Consider the following 22,966-nt stretch of genomic DNA (forward strand, 5'->3'; position numbering starts at 1 on the left):
GCTCCATAGAGGACTCTGCTTTGGTGATTCTCAACTGGAGATGGGAGAAGTGCTTTCACAGGTTGCTGCTCCAATGTTAGGGACAGACTCAGAAGAATTTGCCATTTCTCACAGAAGGCTTAAAGAAAGATACAAAGCTTGGACAGATGTCCAGATGCTTGGATCTTTGTACAGGTGTTTCCACATCAGGTAGCATCACTGACATGAGATAACACTCAGCCTTGCTCTTCTGTTTCTTAGTTGTCTTTTATCCCTAAACAGGTTGAGAGAGAAAGGAAGGCAATTCCTTGCCTATCAGGTGAGAGAAAATGATGGTTAAGATAATCAGTACCTGGATCCAGAGGTGCTCCCAAAGCCAACTCCCTAAGCAAACCCTTCTTTGGTGTCTGGTCTCCCACTCTGGTCCTTTTATTCTCCAGGTACACTGCATCCAGTGGGCCCTGGGTTCAGTTTCAGAGAAGGTTAGCAAACAGCTTCCCTAGTGACTTCATGTGTATCTGTACACACGTAAACCTTGAGAGACAGCTTGGATCTTCACTCACAGGGTATACTGTATAGCAGGTACCTCCAGGTACTAACATAGGCATTAATCAGCAGAGATCAGAAAAACAATGCCCACCCCCTTCTCTCTCTCTTTCTGTATGTGCCACCTAACAGAGTTGGCATCCATTTGAGCTATCCCTATGCTGTTTTGTGCTTCCTTACCTCTGGCTTTACCATTATAGATAAAGGATAAAAGGTCTATGTTCCCCCCCACACACACACACACATCTGGATGCATCCTGCTCCCCAACACATCTACCTACTCCATCCCATCAATTCTGCTCCCCAGCACCTCTCACAGCCCCTACCCCCATCCCTACTGCTGCTGATACTTCCTTTGTCCAGATCTTTTATTTGCACCAGGACTGAAAATATTCTCTTGATTTCCCTTTGCCTTAGTTTTGACCTTGTTCTGATCCATCTTCTCACTTTGCTGAAATCCCCTACTATCTGCAGACTAAAAGCAAGGCTGACAAGGTCCCCATGATTTGGTATTTACTTAGTTTGCTTTCCTCACCTCACAATGTATATTCTTCCACACCAATCCTGCATCCCAGCTAAAGGCACATCAAGCTCCTAGATTTCCTGACCCCTACTTGCTTCACCCAGGTGAAGCTGGCCAATTCTTAATCCCACCAATGTAGCTACAAAAATATCTATTATGGTATAATACTTACAAGGGTGTCCAACCTTGACATTACAATATGATGTCATTTACAAATATACTAGGCCACATTTATAAATATCCTGGGGTATATGTGAATGGACGTGTCTATATCATACTGTTTCCCAACATATCTCCTTAAATAGTCACAAGCAGACTTATTTGAAAGTTGTGGGGCTAGAGAGATGGTTCAGCAGTTAAGAGCACTGACTGCTCTTCCAGAAGTCCTGAGTTCAAATTTCAGCAATCACATGGTGTCTCACAACCACCTGTAATGAGATCTGATGCCCTGTTCTGGTGTGTCTGAAGACAGCTACAGTGTACTTATATATAATAAATAAATAAATCTTTTAAAAAAAAGAGTTATGACACTATCCTATTAAATCTTGTTATCTCCGCACCAAAATGTAATGTTTTATATTGAATGAGTGAGTGAATGAATGAATGAATGAATGAAAAGATAAGCAGTGAAAAACCTTGGTTCCCTTTATGCCTGCCCTAGCTTTTGTCTATAAATGTCCCTGTTCAACAGAGAAAGATACACAAGACATCTAGTGTATTAGTAAGGCTGTCAGCCCAAAGCTCTCTCCCACCAGCATCAACTGTATACCAGACCAACCGCCTAGATATCTGAATCCGGTTCTGTCAGTTTCCTTGTTTTGATTACTGGCAGGTCACCTATATTCACTAAATCTTGAGTTCTTTATAAAATACTTTCTCTATCTCTGGGCACTAATTATATGACCAAGATGGTATCAAATTATAAAAATGAACACTATGAATAATTCCCAAACATCAAGAGAAGTATAAGACAAAAGCAAATACAAAGCAACTAATACACACCCAAGATGTTGCTCTTTGACAGCTTACTCTGTTCTCAGTCCCAGAGCCTGCCCTGGGGGAGGCAGCCACTGTGGAACTAGGTACCTTATGTGCCACAGCTTGTCAGCGGCAGCCAGTTCTATTGCTTGACACGGACACAGATGCCAACACCATGGCATACAACTTGCCAAAATAAACATTTTCAGGAGACAGGGAGTTAGAAAAACAGATAAAAGCAAAGGGGGGTGGGGGAATGTACACAGGAAATCAAAAAGAATGTAAGAATATAAACACACATGCATAGAGATAAATATTTAAGACAAGTAAGCAATTTTTTTAAAGTGTATGAACTGAGGTATAGAAATAGAACATATTTAAGGAGAAAGCAATGTGTGTGTATGCTTCCACACATACAGACAGAAGTTGTGCCTTAAAATGTAAACTATTCCCTTTGCTACAAATAGAACCCAGCCCTAGTGTGGGTCCTCTTTCCTTCCTTCTTTTTCCTTCTTTCTTTCTTTTTCTCCTTTCTCTTTCCTGAGGACAGAGTCTCTGTATCCCTGGGTGGCCGTGAACTCCCTATGTAGTTGAGGTTGACCTTCAATTCCTGATCTCCTGACTCTATCTTCCAAGTGCTGAGATTACAGGCATATGCACTTGATTCTCTTAATGGCAGGAAGCATTTGTGTCAAAAAACGGCCTACATATTACTGAGTTTACCCAGAACATTTTTGGAGAAAGCTGCCAGTGCACTTCTAAACTTGGCTCCTTTGAAGTTGCAGGTGGAATTGGGAGTAGTGGGGATTGAGGAGATAGCAATGGGGACTACTATAAGAAAGGAAAAGGTCACCTTGGAAGGAAGCTTTTGGAAGAAAGTCCTAGGTGCCCATATACCCCCAGAGGCATCAGGATGTGTTGTGAACACTAGAAAGGTGAGCCTTCTTTGGGGGAGGGAGCTACTCAATTGGTGTTTAGTGTGCTTCAAACAAAACTGACTTGGAGTTGGACATTAACCATTCTAGGGCTACTCAACTGAGATGGGCTGATGACTCCCCAAGTATGAGCATTTTCCCATAACTCAATGATGACCTCAACTCTGGGAATGTCATTCTTAGTGTGCTATCCTGTGCTGTGAACACATGAAGAAAAATAAAAGGAAGAACATAGCCTGAGTCCTGTCAACAAGATGAATATTTTTTTCTTGGCCTAAAAGAAAAACTTCTATTGACAACCCACTCCAAAAGAGTTCCAATAGAGAGGTAAGCATGGGGTAACATATTGGCTTTACTGTACCCCAGCCAATCCCATCTCAAATGACTAGGAACCCTTAAGGGTCCAGAAAGCCTCAGCCCTCCAGTGCTACAAGCAGGCCTTGATCTACAGAGATTTGCAAGGTCAATCTAAGAAAAAGGTTGCTGTGGGTCTATGAATAAACTGTCCTTTTTACTTCCACAAAACACATCCAAGCCATATTTGTGCCCCACTTGGTCTTGGAAGGAAGGCAGGAAGGTTTTAAAGTAAGTTTGTCAGTTTGGACTGAAAAGAGCAGAGGACACTACAAAATGAAAAGACGACTTTGGACCTCTGAAATATAATAAAAGCACACTAAGAAAATTCATCATCTGTACGAATGAGATACTTTTTATTTTATATGTGTGTGTTCATATACGCTTGCATGCAGAGGTCCAGAGAACAATTTGCAGGAGTTATTTCTCTCCTTCCACCATTTGGGTCCCAGGAATGATTAAACTCAGGTCACTCAGGTCTGAGCTTGGTGGCAATTCCTTTACTCTTTGAGGTACCTTGCTGGTCAGAATGAGCTACTTTTTCATATAAAAGTATATGTAAATTGTATGCATTCTGTCATATTCCCCTGCCCCCTGCCTTTTCTCAGCACACTCTACCCCCTCTGAACCCCTTCTTCCTGACAAGAACCCTCCTACTTTCATTAAAAACAAAATCCACTGAGGCCAATTAGGGCTGCCTGCATAAGCATGGGGACAGGATTATTTATAGGAGCATGGTTACACTGCAGAAGAAGAATGATTCCCTTACCCCAGCAGCCACCAACTACCATAGCTCCTAGGGAAGTGGGGACTCTTGAGCTCCACCCTGTCCACGATGGAGTGTTAACAGCTCAATCTTGCATAGGTCTTGTGTAGGGAACCACAGATGCTGTGAGCTCCTGAGTGCAATGGCCACTCATGTCTAGAGGACAATCAGGGGCTTATTCCCTAGCTGTGGTCCCACTGACAGACAGCCAAAGCTAACTATCATTTCAGATCATTCTAACCTCTAACCGTTTCATCACCTTTAACCTTTAGGCTATCCTAGCTGATGCTGCAATAGGGATAAACTTTATGGGATGAGGCCTATGCAATTTACAATTTATGAACAAAATAAATGACATACTGTTTCAAGCCACTAAGTTTGTGTGGTCATTTGTTATACATCAATAAATAAACAGATGATCTCAAGCAGCAGAGTGGCCGAGGCTGTGGGTCTCTGTGTGGTAGTCTACCATGGCTAGGACAGGCTTTGTGACATGGGTCCCTCTGTGTGGCAGTCTACCATGGCTAGGACAGGCTTTGTGACACGGGTCCCTCTGTGTGGCAGTCTACCATGGCTAGGACAGGCTTTGCGACACAGGTCCCTCTTTGTGGTAGTCTCTTGTGGTTAGAACAGACTTTGTGACACTTTTTCCCTATTATCCTCAGTTGATTTTTGTTTGTTTGTTTTTAATATGTATGAGTGTTTTGCCTGTATGCATGTGCTCCATATGTATGAATGCCCAGTGACTATGGAGATCAGAAGAGCCATCAGGCACCTAGAACTGGAATTATAGATGACTGTGAATCACTATATTAGAAACTGAACTCAGGTCCTCTGCAAGGGCACAAGTGCTCTTAACCACTGAGCCATCTTTCCAGCCCAGTGTTGCAGAGGACACTTCTTCTCTCTGCCTCAGTTTTCCAGTGTATAAGTCAAGCAGGGGTTTGAATGAACTCCAAGCCTCTCTTTTCAGCTCTGACTTTCTAAAAATCTACAGAGTGGATAGGAAAAGTGGTCAAAGTAGAGAAGGACCATCAAGAACTTACCAGCAGACTATGCCCCATAAAGGAGGCTACTCTACCTAATAGAGTGACCAACAAATGGGCGATGCCTTTTATAAGCCAGGAAATGCTCTAGGCTCTGAGAACCCAGATGGAAGTCAAAGTCCTTGTCCTCAAATTAACATTTATTACAGATACCCAGGTTTCTTACAACCCACAACCAGAATCAAGGCTACCAAACACCAGACTTAACTTCTACACTACTGCAACCCACATGCTAGAATTTCTAATAGAAAAACTCAGATCCTACTGCACAAGTGAAATCTGAGAGCAACAAGTGGCCAAACTGACTTCTAACCAGAACCCTTTTAGTTAGAAGTGTTACTTATTCGCAAGCTACCAAGCTGCTTCTGATCCCACCCCGGACATCAGCACCAACGCAAAATAACCTCTGCAGTTCAGAGGAGCTTTGAGAACCTCTAGCTCTTCCTGCTGCATTGGGCACCAAACTGTAGAGACAAGAGTGTAAACAACCTGTCAGATGATATGAGGCACTGGCCTCACTCACATAGAGAAAAGTAATCTGTTCCAGGAAGCCAGGACACAGCAAAGGGCAAAGCTTATGTTTTCTTTATCCTATAGGCTCCTGCTAAATCAAGCCTGGGATTCAAAGGTGCAAAAGGGAATAAATTTGCAGAAGACCTAATTAAAACCTTGGTAATGAGATCTAGGGTCTTTACCTCAGAATGGCTGGGGGGGGGGGGCAAGCCAAAGATAAAGCCGTGAAAAACAAATCAGAACAGTAGCATTGAGGTCCCACATGCCCAGCCCCATTAGTTTTCTATTTCCAAAAAAATAACCCCCACCCCTCACCCTGAGCCTTCACCCCCATACAAACAGTTCTTAGAACTACTAGGTTCTACTGTATTCATGTTTCCCAAAATACCCACGGTATCAACACTCAGCTTTGACAGGCACTGTACCCCTGCCCTTTCCAATCAACCTTCTGCCTACAGCAACATGCTCCCTTCCTTGGACTCTTGAGCTAGCAACAATAAAAGGGCCCCAACTCACTGCCAACAATTTACTGAAAAGTCAGACTACTGTACCCAAATGTCAAGATTATCACATTGTAAACACCTCATCAGGAGAGTGGATCATCCCTTCTTTGTTTCCTCATGTTCAGCCCAGAACCTGGCACCCAGAGATTCCCTGAGTTCACTGATAGTGATTTCCTAAGAGAACCAGTCATCTCCTGTTTCATCCAGTCCAAATACCCAGTGGTAGTGGCTAAGGTGAAGCCAATCACAGAAACCACCAGATCACAGTGTCTGAGTAACACAGCCCAGGAGTAGCCTCTGAGTGAAGGACACAGCTAGCCACAGGGTCTGTGATTCCATGGCAAAAGCCAGGTTCCCAGAAATGGAGGGAGGGAGGGAGAGGATCAGAAATGTGGCAGGAAGGAAGTGAAGCCACAGAAGGGAGGCTGGAGAGATGCTTCTTTAAAGGTACATCTCAAGCTCAGATATTTACAAACACTGTTCTCATGTTTGGATAGCAACCATGCTGGGACACTAAAGGAAAAAGCAATTCCTGAGAACATTTAGAAATACGTAGGCGTGGATTCCAAATAGAAACTGGAGAATATGTCAGCAATCCTAGTTTGGCTTTGCAACCTAATGTAAATACTACACATCCTGCACCTCTGGAACCCTAACATAGTAGAAATTAGAAAGAAAAGGTCGGGCAGAGAACTGGCTCAGTGGTTAAGAGCACTTGTGGTTCTTCCAGCAAACCACAGTTTGGTTCCCTGCACCCACATCTGGAAGCTCACAACCTCCTGTAACTCAAATGCTGTGGGATCCAATGTCCTGGCCTCCATAGACACCCACATCATGTGTACACCTAACACACAAACACATATACATAGGAGGCTGCGGATATGGCACGTGGTTAGAGCACTGGATGCTCTTGCAGAGGCCTGGGATTTAGTTCCTTGTACCTGTGAGTTCACAACTGTCAATAACTCTAGTTCCAGGGAATCTAATATCCTTTTCTGCTTTTGTGTGTACCAGGCATGCACACAGCACAAATACATGTAAGAATAGCACTATAGAGTTATAGGTGTTTATTTCATTCCTATAGTCAGTGACTTTTTTTTTTTAAGTAAGTTCATGTGCAGTGGTGCAAGCTTGTAATCCTAGCACTCAGGAGGACTGCACATACAAATGTGTTTTGTGTGTAAGGGGAGGGATTGGGGGCTGTATGTCAAGACTACAAACGTGCACACACACAGAGGAGTAAGACTTGCCATCAGTGTGGTTTGAGCCTAGCAAAGTGGTTCCCAGAGGCAGAATGTCTCAGTCACCTAGTGCACAGTTTAGTTCAGAGACTTCTAGACTTCTTACTGGTCTTGCTGTAAGTACTCAACTTTTGGCTAAATCCAAAGCTCTTACATGCTTAAGACGACACAGCCTACCAGGTCCTCTGTGACTGGCACAGCCCACTGGACTGAACCAGGACCAAGTCTTGTTGTACAATGTGGGGAAACACCTGTCTCATTCATACCAGTCACCCCCACATGTACATCTTGGGTCTTATCCAATTAGCCACATCTGGATACCAGCTCCGAGTGAACTAAACATCTACCACCATCTCAGTCCAAACCTGAGGTACCACACCCCACTGGGCTCAGCCCAGACATTAGGAAAGGGCTAGTCCTACCCCAAGCATACCTCAGCACTACTAAGAGTGTACCAGACCTCAGCATTCTCACACCTACTAAGAGCCTACCAGACCTCAGCATTCTCATACCTACTAAGAGCCTACCAGACCTCAGTATTCTCACACCTACTAAGAGCCTACCAGACAAATCTGTCACATCACAGCAGAGGCCGTGAAACATCTGTAGCTTTATTAAAAGTCTGAAAGTACTTCCAGGACAACTGCATGCAGCTTTGGCCCAGTCCTGAGAAGTGCTGGAGAGAGCTACACATCAGTATGCCAGTTCTGGAAGCTTTACAATAGCCCCTATGCTAAGAACTGCCACACCCCTTCATTTCATCCTCACAGCAACTCTTGGCAGTCAGGTCCTATTATCATTGTGATTTCACAGTGGAGGTGGCAGAGATTTTAGAGAGCACCAGAAAATGTTCTGAGAACTCTCTATATGGTTAAGTAATTTAGAGCTTGCCAGGCACAGGTGGCACATGCCGCCTTTAATCCCAGCATTTGGGAGGCAGAGCCAGGCAGACCTCTGTGAGCTCAAGGTCAGCCTGGTCTACAGAGTAAGCTTCACTACAGCCAGGGCTACACAGAGAAACACTGTCTCAAAAAAAACAAAAAACAAAACTAACAAACAAAAAAACAAAAAAGTATTCAGAGATTAAATTTGAACACAGTTCTGTAAAGATTCCAAATTCTTTCATTTTTCTATAGTCTTTTTTTTCCTTAGCACAAATCTCTCTTTTTTTAATTAGATGTTTTATTTACAATATCTCCTTTCCCAGGTTCCCCTCCAAAAAGAAAAAAGAAAAAAAAGGAAAAGAAAAGAAAAAAACAAAAACTAAAACAAACCCCTGTTCCCTACCCCCTTCCCCTACTCACCACCTACCCGCTCCTGCTTACTGGCCCTGGCATTCCCCTACACTGGGGTATAGAACCTTCACAGGGCCAGGGCCTCTCCCTGCACTGATGACCAACTTGGCCATCCTCTGCTATACATATACTGCTGGAGCCATTAGTCCCACCATGTGTACTCCTTGGTTGGTGGTTTAGTCCCCGGGAGCTCTGAGGGTAATAGTTAGTTCATATTGTTGTTTGTCCTAAGGGGCTGCAAACCCTTCAGCTCCTTGGGTCCTTTCTCTAGCTCCTTCATTGGGGACCCTGTGCTCAGTCCAATGGATGGCTGTGAGCCTCTACTTCTGTATTAGTCGGGCACTGTCAGAGCCTCTCAGGAGACAGCTATATCAGGCTCCTGTCAGCCAGCACTTGCTGGCCTCCACAATAGTGTCACGATTTGATGATTGAATATGGGAAGGATTCCCAGGTGGAGCAGTCTCTGGATTGTCCTTCCTTTAGTCTCTGCTCCATACTTAGTCTCTACAACTCCTTCCATTTTTTTATAGTCTTATAGTCTTACCTTTGCAAAGAAGATTAAAAGAACAGAAGAGTGGATAATAGCAGATACTGACTAAGATTCATCCAAGTTGTTTTCTTTGTGGCCAGGCCTAAGTTGTTAGAGAACCTAGACTTTTGCTTGGAACTTATGCTACTACACGCCACTGCCTACCTACCTCTACCCCAATGTGGTTTGTTTCCTCACAGCAGTGCAGCTGGCTCCAAGATGCCCTCATCCTCTCTCTAAGCCACTTACTACTGTCCTGCTCCTAGAATGCCAGGGCTTCCCAGGACAAGGCAGAACTTGTTTTAATGCTTCTAGTGCCATCTCCAATAGGGAATTTTTATGTGTGTCAGACAAGACTTCCGTCTAATCGTCAGCACAAGCTGGGCCCAAACAAGCACACAGGATGATCAACGGTCATGGTAATTGTTTATACTCTGGCAGAGATCCTACCTGGGTCCCAGATCATTTGACTGACTCCTGATGCCATCTCCCAGAAGTATGCCTCTACTCACCTGCTCAGTGTCTCCCGAGGGGCCTTAGTGCCTCCGGCTCCATGAGTGATGCTGGAGTTCTTGTTGGCAGTCATGGTCATTTCGGCTCTCTGCAAACCCAGAGCCCTGAAAAGAAAACATGCCTGTAATTCAAGTTTCCCCACAGACAGCCAGAAGCACCTCAAATGTCTTCCAGAGAGGTCCACCATGAGCAGAGGGATTCCCACCGTTGGCCTCTGGCATGGAAGTCTGTGAGCTGGCGGATAACTTGTTGCCTCACAGGAAATGATTTCCATTAAAAGAGGGAGGGAATCGACCTCCATCTCCATCTAGCTCTCATTTATTATTGAGTTTCCCATCATTCTCATCGCACTCAGGATTTCTGCCACATCAAACCATTCATTCATTCAGAAAGCATTTGCTGAGCAGCTCTGCTCAAAGCAAATCCAGCAAAGAAACAGTTTGTCCTCATGAGCACACATCCAGCGGGCAGCACAGATAAGAATCAAATAGGTACAGCCTGGTCTACAGAGTGAGTTCCAGGACAGCCAGGGCTACACAGAGAAACCCTGTCTCAAAAAAACAAAACAAGACAAAAAGAATCACATTAGGTTGGTTTCCTGCTGAATACTAAGTATACATTAACATGTGATGGTAAGTAGTATTGAGCCTTGGTAAAGAAAGGAGAGTGAATAGTACCTGACTTATTCATGAAAGGCTATTCTGATAATGTGACATCTAAAAGGCATCATACAATTAGGGGTTAGAAATAATAATCATGTTTTCCTAATACCCTATATTATACAAAGTAACCTGATACCTAATAAAATACACATAAGGTATATAGATAAATACCTTAAGTTTGACCCCCAGGACATACTTAGTGGAAGGAGAGAATTGACTCTACAATGAAAGACTCCTCCAAAGCAATACTTCAGGGCTTTTGCTGGCAAGATGGCTCATCAGGTAAGGATGTTTACCACCAAGCTTAACGAGTTCTAACCCTGGGACCAGTAGGGTAAAAAGAGAGAACTAGCTCCAAAAGATTATTTTCTGACCATATATAAATCACAGCACATGTGAGCATATACCTACACCCACAACCAACTAATCAATGCAATAAAAAGGAAACTGAAATAAAAAAAATGAAACTGAACCTCACTTTCATCCTTTAGAAAGCTGAGAAAAATACTGTTGAAGGAAAATAACTTTATAAATGTCTAAAGCAGCACCAGAGATGATGATACAACGACGACAGGCTAGTTGCCACAGGTGTGCCTGTGCACACTGGCTCTACTGACGGCCCAGGGCCCTGTTAAGTGCTCGCATACGGCTCTGTGCAAACAGGAAGAGAGAAGAGGCAGCTTCAGAAGCACTGTCAGGTCAGGGTCCTCAGGAAGCTCATTGTGAAGGAATCAACTTGCCACATGTCTCCTTTGAGTGCCCATGGCTGCTAGGACCACAGTAACTCTCACCACGCATTGGCGTGATTCTCAACATGCACTATGTCTTCCAGGGTAGGCCTTCATGGAAGGGCAGATGTATGGGAAAGACTAGAAACTCAATTATATTTAAAAAAAAATGCTCTGGAAGGTTATTCTGTCATTGTAACATGAACAGAGAGACAACTAGTGAGGAGAAAAAATGAAGCTAACCCTGAAATTTGGCTGAAAGAAAAAAGAAAACAAATCCTGTAACAAAGAAAGAAGCAGGTCCAAGCTCTCTTCCATCCTTTTTCTTTTGAAAGATATTTTCTTGTGTGTGTGTGTGTGTGTGTCTGTCTGTCTGTCTCTATGTGTGTGTGTGTGTGTCCATGTGTGTGCTGGGGTGAGACATATGTGCCATGAATACGTGTAGAGGGTGGAAGACAACTTGTAGAGACCATTCTCTCCTTCTGCTATGTGGTCAATAGTGCTTGGCCACAAGCATCTTAACCCACCGAGCCATCTGCTGGCCCTCCTCCACACTGTTAGCTGGATACCTCAGCTACTTGGGTTAAGGAGAAAAATGTACTTAGTGAAAATGCCCAACAGAAGCAAACAGATGAGAAGCTGGTTTGGTGTCGCAAGGTTCATCCATAAATGGCAAAGCCCAGGCAGAAACAACATATTTGGAAAAGGAAATTCTTCAATTAGCAGCCACCACCAATCACCAATTTCTCAAAAACCTAGCTCCAATAAACTTCAGACAACTATGTGAAGAGTTTTAAGTCAGAGAAACAACACAGTAAAGCACTGCAGAAATGTCCTAGGCACATGAGAAACAGTGGGAATACACCTGGCACAGTCAGGAAACTGCACCCAACCCTGCCCATCAGCCATTGGTTGTGTGAGCATGCACAATTGAGTTTGAGGCTGGTTTTCATAACAAACCAGCAATGATTACAGTACGTCCCTTTCCCAGACACAGAGATGTTTAACAAAAGGCTTTTCTTCCAGATCATGCTTCCCCCAGTTTCTGAGCCTGAGTCACTTTGCACATTCTCTGGGCTTGCCATTCAGTTCTGCCAGGCATATGCCAGGCACTGTGCAAATATCTATGATATAAAAATGGACATGAGAAAGGCCTATCTCCATGCTGGCAAATTTTATTGCCAACTTGACTCAAGCTAGAGTCATTTTGGAAGAGGGAACTTCAATTAAGAAAATGTTCCTACCAGCTTAGCCTCCAGATATGGGAGGGTATAGCCCACCATGGGCAGTACCATCTCTAGGCTAGTGGTTGTGAGCACTGTAAGAAAGCAGACTGACAAAGAAACCAAGACGCAGGAGCAAGCCAGTTAGCAACACCCATCCATGGCCTCTGCATCAGCTCCTATCTCCAGGTTCTTTCCCTGTTTGAGTTCCTCCCCTGATGACTGATTAAATTGTGATTTTCAAGTATAAGCAAAATAAGCCCTTTCCTCCCCAAGTTGCTTTTCGTCATGATGTTTTATCACAGCAACAGGAACCCTAACTATACCTCATAAGCCTTAATTTCTTTGTTATGTACAGGAAACAAACCTTAAAAAAACAAACAAACAAAAAAAAACAAAACCTAAGATGTGTTTACTAGGATACATGCTGCCAGATTTCTTCTGCAATTATAACAGCTAAAGCTATAAGTGCTTCACATATATGAAACCATTTAATCCTTTAGACATCCCTGTGAAGTAGGTACTACTATTTTTATAATTATTTACACTTTATAAAGGATACCAAGATACAGGACAGGAAACAAACCACCCAAGTCATACAGCTAGAAAGTGGAAGTCAGGAATTGGGGCCTATGTGACCTATCCTGGGGCCCAGCTCTAAGCCAGGGCTCCATTTTGCCTCTAGTGATCTTTAAGTCATTTCTTACCACTCTATGAGGTAGGATTAATAAAGCTTTATACTGCCAAAATAAGTGAGTCCCAAATAAATCTCTGTTTTTACTGTTTACTTTCTTTAAGATTGATGAGGGGCTTATTAAATAAATCAGCAGGGTCCTCAGTTCCACCTCCACCTAAATGGGAATCTGCAGGGATGGGATCTGTATTCATAATAAGCATTTTAGGCTAGTCTTAACATATCTTAAATGTGAAAACTTATGTCATAAAACATGGTGAGGTCTTAGAAAGATCTGCGGTCACTACTCACTCTTCCTGAGCATTTGCTCAGCTGTGATCAAATGTAAGATGGACAAAGATTTCCTCCTCTAGAACCCATAGCTTTTTCTGAAGTGGAAACTTAAGAGTTCTTTGGAAAGCTGGTTGGATGGTGCTTTGCTGGGGCAAACATGTGAAGGACCATTTTGTTAAAGTGGATACACGTGTGAAAGGCTAAGGCAGACTCGTGAAGGAACGTTTCCATGAAGCAGACACAGGAGAGAGGAGGTTCTGCTAAAGCAAGGACATGAAAGGACATGTGAGGAAAGACTCTTTGCTAAGAACATGCATGTATTGGTCTGCCTTACACTGTGTAGTTGAGTTGTACTTGGACTCCACAGAGAGAACCGCACCAACTTCTGGTGGTATACTGCAGTTTGTTGCTACTTCCAAGGACCCGGGCTGATTGGATGCATGTGCTGAGGCAAGGCAAGTGGAGGACACATAATATTTGGAGGGTATGAATAGGACTCCAGAGAGTGAAAGATACAGAGCCTAGCTTGCTGGTCCTCTGTCTTCCTCATCTTCACATCTCTGAGAGAGGCACAGCGGAGAACTTCTAGTGTTCCCATTGGGCCGCTCTTGCTGACTTGAGCTGAAGTTGAGGCCTGCTGTCTCTGCCAGGTCATGTCACCACTGTTGCTAACCTGACTTATCTAACTGGACTGCTGGTGTATCCGTGAGGTGTTTACAGGTGAACTGAGCTGCTGCCGCCTGCTGTGAACTAAACTCCTAATTTCCAGACAACACAGATGGGAGTTGCTCCAAAGAACCTTTCTAAACAGGTCCACTTCCCTTCACCCCCATCCTTTCTTTTCCACTACCTCTGGTGGATGGTGGGTTATAAGGAAGGTTAACGTGTATAAGAACCATCATTTAAAATAGGATTTGAAAAAATTAAAGTTACATTTTCCACCCTGAATAGAACCTCTGACCCTCAACAAAGGGACGTGATGTAACTGGGTTTCTTGCAAGCGCCAGACACACCCCATCCAACAGTCTCCTCAGGCAACAACTGTGCGTCTTTTACTTCTAAACAATGCTTCCTGCCATCCACCCTAAGCAGCTAGCCATTTCTTTCCTTGCTTTGTCTCCATTCCAAACTCCTGGGGAAAGGAGCTTGTAATGGAAGACACAGACAGACTCATGGCCCACAAGAGCACCCAGTCTCATCCAGACTTCCCTTTATTTTTATATAATTCAAATTGTCAAGAAATAATTTGATGCTAAGTGTCAACAAAAGTTAAGGTTCTAGCTACTCTTGAAAATTAGAAAATCTGTCGAAACAATTGGCATTCTGTGTAGCTGGCCAGAGCTGAGTGAAGGTAGTTCATTCAAACTGTTCTCCACATCAGCATGGATACACCCCTAGCCTTCTGCTTTTACCTGGGCAGCCTTTCTAGCCAGGAGGTGAGTGTACAGCTCTGGCCCTGCATCTTAGCAGGAAGCACTAAGAAGGTGAGCCATAGCACAAGTCATAGAAAACTTTCTAGATGGCGGGACATGTGGTACAGGGAGGAGGCAAACAGGGAGGTACACAGCAGAGCCTCTTGGCTGTTTGAAATTCTCAGACCTTCTGGAAGGCTCCTACTTTTGCCCAGCTTGGCCTTCAACAGGTAATACAATTTAACCTGATCCATAAACCAAGAGGAATCTCAAAAGTTCAAGAGGGAGCCAGTGAGATAACTTAGTAACTCTACTTGCTATTCAGGCCTGATGACCTGCATTCAATTCCTGGAACCCACAAAAGATGGAAGGGGAAAGCCAGTTCCTGAAAGTTATCATCTGACTTCCACACACAAGCCATCATACAGGAACACACACACACACACACACACACACACACACACACCTGTACATGCACACTAATGATGATAATGATGATGATGATCTCTGAAGGGAGGTCTTTCTCAGGGATGCTCAGCCTCTAAGAACAAACAAGAAAACCTGTGTTCCCCATTTGGTATCTTTCTGCAGACATAGTTGTACATGCAGCATGACTTGCAGAACGCTGAGAATGGTGAGGAAAAGAGGTGAGCATGTGAGGGCGAGCTTTCCCACCTGCTGGTGTTAGAGCTGCCACTAACAGGAAACAGGAATTGCCCGGTACCCTTTTCTTCCTACTAGTAAGAAGTCAAGATACCTAACAAAGAGAAGAGATAGTTCAGTGGGTAAAATGCTTGCTGCACAGGCATGAGGACCTGATCTTGAAGCCCCAGTGCATATGTAAAAGCTGGGCACAGTGGCACACAGCTGGAACCCAGTGCTGAGGAGGATCCCTGGGGCTTGCTGGTCAACCAGTCTAGCCAACAACCCCCAGGTTCAGTGTGGGATCCTGACTCAGAAAAACACGATGGAGAGTGGTTGAAAAAAACACAATTCTGACCTCTGGCTCTATTTTAAATACATTTATGTATATACACACAAATAAAAATTTAAAAGGCATGTAACAAAGAAAGCTTCTAAACAATGAGAGAAGTTTTACTGATACCTCTAATTCTTTAATGTCACACTATCAGTTTGTGTGAAGGTTATAGCTTAAGAAGCAGCCCAAAGGGACAGAAAAGATGGCAAAGGGACCTGAGCTTTCACATGTGGTATGAGAACTTGGTTATAGGCAAGACACAACACAGATCAGTCACCAGACAACACAACTAGGATCTGACCCCAGAGTCCACCTGTCCACTCATCATGCCCACAAAACAACTATTCTACCCACTTACCAACTAATCACAGGCCTTATCCAAAGAGATAGAGGAACAGTCCAGTGGCATCCCAAGGAGAGCCTAAGCCTTTTACATTTTTCCTAAGACACCCATCAATTTTTTATTTATTTATTTATTTTTTGGTTTTTCGAGACAGGGTTTCTCTGATAGCCATGGCGGTCCTGGAACTCAGTCTGTAGACCAGGCTGGCCTCGAACTCAGAAATCTGCCTGCCTCTGCCTCCCAAGTGCTGGGATTAAAGGCTTGTGCCACCACTACCTGGCAACTAACAGTGGAATTCCTGCTGAGCCTGCCTTTAATCCCCAGCAATTTAACTGAGGCAGAGGCAGGCTGATCTCTGAGTTTGAGGCCTGCCTGGTCTTCAGAGAGAGTTCTAGGACAGCCAGAGCTACACAGAGAAGCCCTGTCTCAAAAAAACAGACCAAACCAACCAAACATTGAACTCATTTTGGAGGAGGCTTCTAAGCAGCTGGATCAGAGTGAGCCTTTGCTCTATGGGACTTCACCTTCATCCTCAGCACTTCAAGAGTCTTCTGGGTCCCCATATAATCAGCCACTCAGGAAGCAAGGAAGATCCTTGTTAACTTCCCTGTGGAGTTTTCCTGCTCCTAGAAAGACGCTTAGCATATCCCTTTCTGTCTTCTTTCCCAGTCCTCTGCCAGGTTCTGAGAAAGAAAAAGAGAACCCTTGGGACTTGAAAAACCCCTCTGGCTTTATCCTGTTTCCTTGGAGCCTCAATCTTCAGCCATGCCTCCTTCTACCAACCTACACACAGGGAAGGTCAACATTGGGATGGGTCTTTGGCTGTGCTAGGCCTAGAAATGAACAATGGAAAAGGGAGTAAGTTGGTATCTAGGATGATTGGTAAGGCACAAAACACTTTTGTAAGGCACCAGGAAGGATTTCTCAAAACTGAAACAACCCCTTCCAAACCAAAAGAGCCTTTCCTCCTTCACTATTCACACACCTGTGCATCTCTTCCAAAGTGCAGAGAGCCTGTCAAGATAGAAAAGACCCAGGGTTTGTTGGCTAAGAGATTAAAGGATTGCCAGAGTTTTTACAGGATGCAAAGGGGCTACAAAAAACAGCTACAGGAAAAGATATTTTGTTGTTCTTGTGGTTGAATGAGAAAGAGAAAAGAAGTCTTCCCAGTCCACCCCTCCCACTCCTGCACCGCTGCCCAGGACTCCTGCTCAAAGGAAGCTCTTTACATTTAGATTTTCAATCCCCCTCCCTGTAAGACTGTTCTTTTTCACTGGAGCACAGATTCTATAGATTTTTAAGCCGAAGTTAAATACTTCCCAAAAGCCTTAATTGGGCTGAGCAATCATGAGGCAGTTCTAGACCAAAAGAAATCTGGTGCCAAGATAGTTTCAAACCCCCTTTACACAGCTGCTGCTGGCAGTCTGGACACTCAGCCTCTTGCCCAGCAGCTTTGCCCAGCACTGGCAAGACAACTGAGCCCAAACTATCTAGTGGCTTGTCACCACTTTGGAAAACAGAGTAGAGGCTTGTACTGCAAGCTGCACTCTGAGGGACTAACCACTGCCTCCCTCACTTGGGGAGTCAAGGCAGTGATGCAGAGGCCACAGTCCTAACTAAATCAGTGTCTTTCCTAGGGCAGCCACATCAGACTACAGAAAATGCCATTCCCTGTCTATGCCAGGAATGCTTATGCCTCCAAGCTTCACATCAGCCAAGTCTTTCTTTCTGGCATGTCCTCTGCCCACATTCTTTCTTAAACAGCCAGGCCAGATGTCAGTTTCTTTCTGAAGCCTTTCCTGCTCCCAAGTCCTGACCTCATGCTCACCCTTCCCATGCTCTCACAACTAGCTGGGCTTAAGCTGACGATGATGATAAGAGGCCTCCTCTGCCTTGGAAAAGCATCGGAATCCCTATTATGCCCGTGGCCTCACTTCAGTTACCCTTTCCCTCCTATTTTCTCCCTTCAGTCACATTGTGTCCTTATTATGTCCTCAAGCATGTCCAGCACATTCCTCTGGTAAGACCTTCACAGCTTTGTTAACTATATCACATTCTCCAACAAGCCTGTTCTCCCCATTCCTTCAAGTCTTTGGTTAGACGCCATCTTCTCAATGAAACTTCCCTGATGATACTGCACAGAATTAAAGCCTTTCCCTAACCCACTACACTTCAGCACTCTGCACTGTCTTATCTATTTTCCTTGACAGCAATTATCATCAGACTACACACTCATTTTTATGGATATGAAACCCCCTGACCCCAGGCTTTTGTTTATTTTTTGTCTTTGTTTACCACTCCTTCCTCCAATGTCTAGAACAGTTCTTCCCTGCCCCCCCAACCCCCCCCCCCACAGGGTTTCTCTGTGTAGCCCTGGCTGTCCTGGAACTCACTCTGTAGACCAGGCTGGTCTTGAACTCAGAAATCCACCTGCCTCTGCCTCCCAAGTGCTGGGATTAAAGGTGTGCGCCACCACCACCCGGCTCTAGAACAGTTCTTAGCAAATGTTTTGAAAGGAACTGCTGGATACTATCGATTCAGTGTGACCCCTGGATAAAGTAGGCAGCCTTGGGCTCCATTACTCATGTCCATCTCTTAGGATAAGACACCTATTCCAGCCTTCCAATGAAGTATATTTACCTACTTGCACCAATCAGACCAATAAAGATCACTCATAAAGGACCCAGGCTTTCTGAGCACTCCACACACTGCTTGTAGGGGAGAACTCAAGCATACCTGCTCTTTGCAAAGACTTTGCAAGTACAAAGTGACAGGACTTTTTGTTGAGTGTCCTTTCTAATTTCTTGGGTTTTAAACACTACTGGTAGGTCCTCCATGCAGTACTGTAACTCTCACACTTATCAAAAAAGAAGTACAGGTTGAAACACCTTTGAGAAGTGCTGTAGGATAAGCAGAAAAAGGTATGAGCATGGAAGCCTTCCACTGCCCCTACTCAAACCTCTGAAGGTGTCTTTCCAATTCCTATACAATGCTCTGCTTCCTGCCCTTGAGCTCCTCATCCTGCCTGAGGCACTCAAGTATGATGCTACAAAAGGTAGGCCAGGGACAGAGTGCTTCAGGAGGTGCTTCTTGTAAGAAGAATTGCAAAGGGAAGAACCAGGACAAATAGAAGGCAAGGAGACCTTGGGAAAAGCATAGAGTTCTTAAATGGGACAAGAGTGAGAGCCACAGCAGAAAACACTGACAAATTAGACTGCATTAAATAAGAGCTCTGTTCATTTAAAAGCTGCCATTTAGAGAGTGGCAAAGAAAGTCACAGATTAGATGATGTGTGTGTGTGTGTGTGTGTGTATGTGTGTTTATGTTTGTCTGTATGTTCCAAAGACCTACCTACAGCAACTGGACCCATGAAGAACATTCAAAGGAGACCACACTTTCCAAACACCCAAATGTGTATTCATCAAAGGACTGGTATTTAGGATATATAAAGAACTCCAACAAATTAACTATAAAAACAAAAAAGAAAGAAAAGGATAAACAGGAAAAAATGAAAACAAACAAAAAACTGACCCAGATTTTTCACCAAGATGACATACAACTGACTAAGAGATATATTGAAAGGTAGCCAATTTCTTAAATCACCAAGGAATGCAAATTATAATCACAATGTAATATGATCAACATACTATACTACTCACTAGCAAAGATAAAATAAAATGCTTGCACATGTGGCTGCACAAGCTCTTGCATATACACATGAGCATTGTTAGAAGAATGAAAAGTAAATTATGGTATATTACATAATGGAATTCTATATGGTAATGAGAATATATGATATATAGTTAAAATATGAATACATATTTGAAATATTGTCAATAAAAAGAAACCTAGAGTATATCCCATATAATTCTATATGTGGAAAATAGAAAAATAGTCTAATAAATTTATGCTGGGACAAGCCTGGCACCACGTGGTGGCACAGGCCTTTAATCCCAGCAGAAACAGGTGATCTCTGTGAGTTTTAGGGCAGCCTGGTCTAAAGAGCAAGCTCCAGAACAGCCAAAGCAACACAGAGTAGGCTTGTCTCGAAACAGAGACAGAGTGTGGAGCAGAGACTGAAGGAATGACCATCCAGAGATTGTCCCACCTGGGAATCCTTCCCATATACAGTCACCAAACCCAGACTCTACTGTGGATGCCAACAAGGGCTGGCTGACAGGAGCCTGATATAGCTGTCTCCTGAGAGGCTCTACCAGAGCCTGACAAAAACAAGAGGTGGAGGCTCGCAGCCAACCATTGGACTGAGTACAGGGTCTCCAGTGGAGGAGCTAGAGAAAGGACCCAAGGAGCTGAAGGGGTTTGCAGTCCCATAGGAGGAACAACAATATGAACTATCTAGTACCCCCCAGAGCTCCCAGGAACTAAACTACAAACCAAAGACTACACATGGAGGGACCCATGGCTCCAGCTGCATATGTAGTAGAGAATGGCCTTGTCGGTCATCAATGGGAGGAGAGGCCCTTAGTCCTGTGAAGGCTCGATGCCCCAGTGTAGGGGAGTGCCAGGGTCAGGTAGCAGACATGGGTGGGTTGGTGAGCAAGGGGAGAGGGGAGGGGATGGGGGTTTTCAGAGGGGAAACAAGGAAGGGATAACATTTGAAATGTAAATAAAGAAAATATCTTAAAAAATGGAAAAAATAAAAACTAAAAAATTTAAAAAAAAAGAAAGAAAGAAAAACAAACAGAACAAAAACAAAATAAAAAATTATGCTCGGTATAGAGAGATGGCTCAGCTGCTAAAGTTTGTTGCTTTTGCAGAGGACCTAGGTTTAGTTCTCAGGACCCACATGGTATCACATAAACACCTGTAACTAGTTCTAGGGCATCAGATACCCTCTCTTTGTCTCCACCAGCACTCACCTGGTAAACATACACACATGCAGGCAAAGCACTAACATACATAAATGTGAAAAAAGTTAAAAAAATCTATGCTATTAGACATCAGGATATTGGGGTATGACTCCATATGTGGGTTGTGACTCCATACTGGTAATATATTTCTAGACCACAGTTTTGGTTGCATGGGTTCATTTGTAAAATGAACCTGGATATATATGAATGTCATTTCTATATCATATTTCAGTAAACAAAACATGGAACTCTGGAACATTATCTGCAGAGCAGCATTATCAAGAGGTAATAAGGGGCCATGCATAGTGCATACATCTGTAACCTCAGAACCTGGGAGACTGAGACACCCTATTTTTTTCTTTTTTTCCCCCTCAGAATAGCCTTGAAGACAGAGTGGAATCATGTCACAGAACAGGTCTAGTGATAAATAGGTCTCTTTTTGCTGTTATTGTTCTGTTTGTTTTGAGACAGGGTAGCTATCTAGCCTTGGCTATCCCGGAACTCACTCTGTAGACCAGGCTGGCCCCAAACTCTTGCCTCTGCCTTCTGGTGCTGGGATTAATGGTGTGAGCTACCATGGCCAGCTCTGTGATGTAGTTCAATCGTAGAATAGTTCCCTTATATGTATGAGGTCCTGGGTTTAATCCCCAGTACCACCAAAAAAACCTTAGGTGGTACTAAAGAAGGTATTTCAAATGCAGGCTTATGTAGATATTAAAGCTCAACTTGAACTTAGGTTTGGGTAGACACCCTTTTGTCCCCAAATCTGGAGGGCTTAAGAAGAGAAAGTGCATCCGTGTGGCCATTGTCTGCTGGGTCTATTCATGTATTTTATCTATCTCATCTCTGTAACTCTGTAAGAGGTAGCTATCATTGTTTTTTCTATTTTATAGACAAAATAACTAGGTAGGGTTCAAAGATGGTAATTTCCTTTGAGCTTTATTGTAAACAGCAGAACCAGGGTCTAGAAAGGTGAAGTAAGCTCTGTAATTGGTAGTGAGCTATGTTTGGCCTCTATTGTCTTGTGGCAGGAAACCACCCTCCACCACCTCATGTGTATCCCTGCAGGCAAGGTTTATTGAGATACTGGCAACAGATCTACAGCCTTGCCCTTGAATTCTTGGTGTTATAACAATGTTTTTCTTTAATCTATGTAGTTTAGAAGACTTTCAATCGATGAGAGGCACTCGTCATTTTTCCTCATCTAAGTGCCAAATAGCTCACAAACACAGACTCTGGTCAAAGCCAGTCTTTTCCTTACAACACATTCAGTCCTTCTAGAGCTGAGAAAGAAGATAAAAGGAGCCTGTCCACCTATCTGCCCAACATCTGGATGCAGATGCTAATCAGTAGCTACACAGCTTTCATTCTCAAACTGTATGCTGAGGTACCCCAACACAACCTGGCAAACTCTGAGGGATACTGCCACATATTATAAATTTGGGAATGAAATCCTGAACAGCTGTTAGACACCACACAAGTCTGAACATCCAAATGTACTACATTCTTTTCAGTGATGTCATGTCTTTGTGAAGCTAGTTTTTAACAGTTGCTATGATAAAAAGCAAATACCACGTGGAGATCAGCAAGGAACAGGAAATGTGGGTGGCAATGTTGAATCCAGCAACCAGCAGATCTCACTGTAAGTAACTGGCTATTTAAGAGTGAAATTAAAAAAAAAAAAAACTTTTTCTTTTAATTTATGTATTTTTTTCTAGACAGCTACGCACTTTGTTAGAATGAATATATAGCAAAACAAAATTGTTTAAACCCAAGTGCTTATTAATAAGTGAAACCTAGCTAGTTCTTTGGGCCTGTGAGTACTATTAAAAAAAAAAGTTATGGAAACACTAAGACCCACAAATTGAGGAAGTTTGGAATTCTCTGTGGCAGGTATTTCTAAGTCTCAGTGTTAAGGAACCATGAAGGAGTTCCTGGGCAAGCCTTAGGCTGCCTCAGAAGCAGTAGGCAGCAATTCTCAGGTCTGTGGGCAGCATGTTCCAAGAATGAACAGTCAGCTCCGAAGCCTCAAGAAAACTGGCTGCACCCAGGGACCATGA

The 22,966-nt window shown here is 43.6% G+C and overlaps 1 protein-coding gene across 7 annotated transcripts in view; it reads right to left on the bottom strand.

Annotated features, from left to right (window-relative positions):
* The window catches only part of Dennd2b (DENN domain containing 2B), a 190,282-nt gene that overhangs the window by 38,432 nt on the left and 128,884 nt on the right, over positions 1-22,966 (bottom strand). For all 7 annotated transcript variants that reach the window (XM_031387813.1, XM_031387814.1, XM_031387816.1 and 4 more), the window contains one exon: positions 9,721-9,825. In XM_031387813.1, the coding sequence (XP_031243673.1) occupies positions 9,721-9,800 (80 nt within the window). In that variant the 5' untranslated portion in view covers positions 9,801-9,825. The remainder of the gene's footprint in view (positions 1-9,720; positions 9,826-22,966) is intronic.

The sequence above is a fragment of the Mastomys coucha genome, unplaced genomic scaffold (assembly GCF_008632895.1).
Source record: "Mastomys coucha isolate ucsf_1 unplaced genomic scaffold, UCSF_Mcou_1 pScaffold21, whole genome shotgun sequence".
NCBI lineage: Eukaryota > Metazoa > Chordata > Mammalia > Rodentia > Muridae > Mastomys > Mastomys coucha.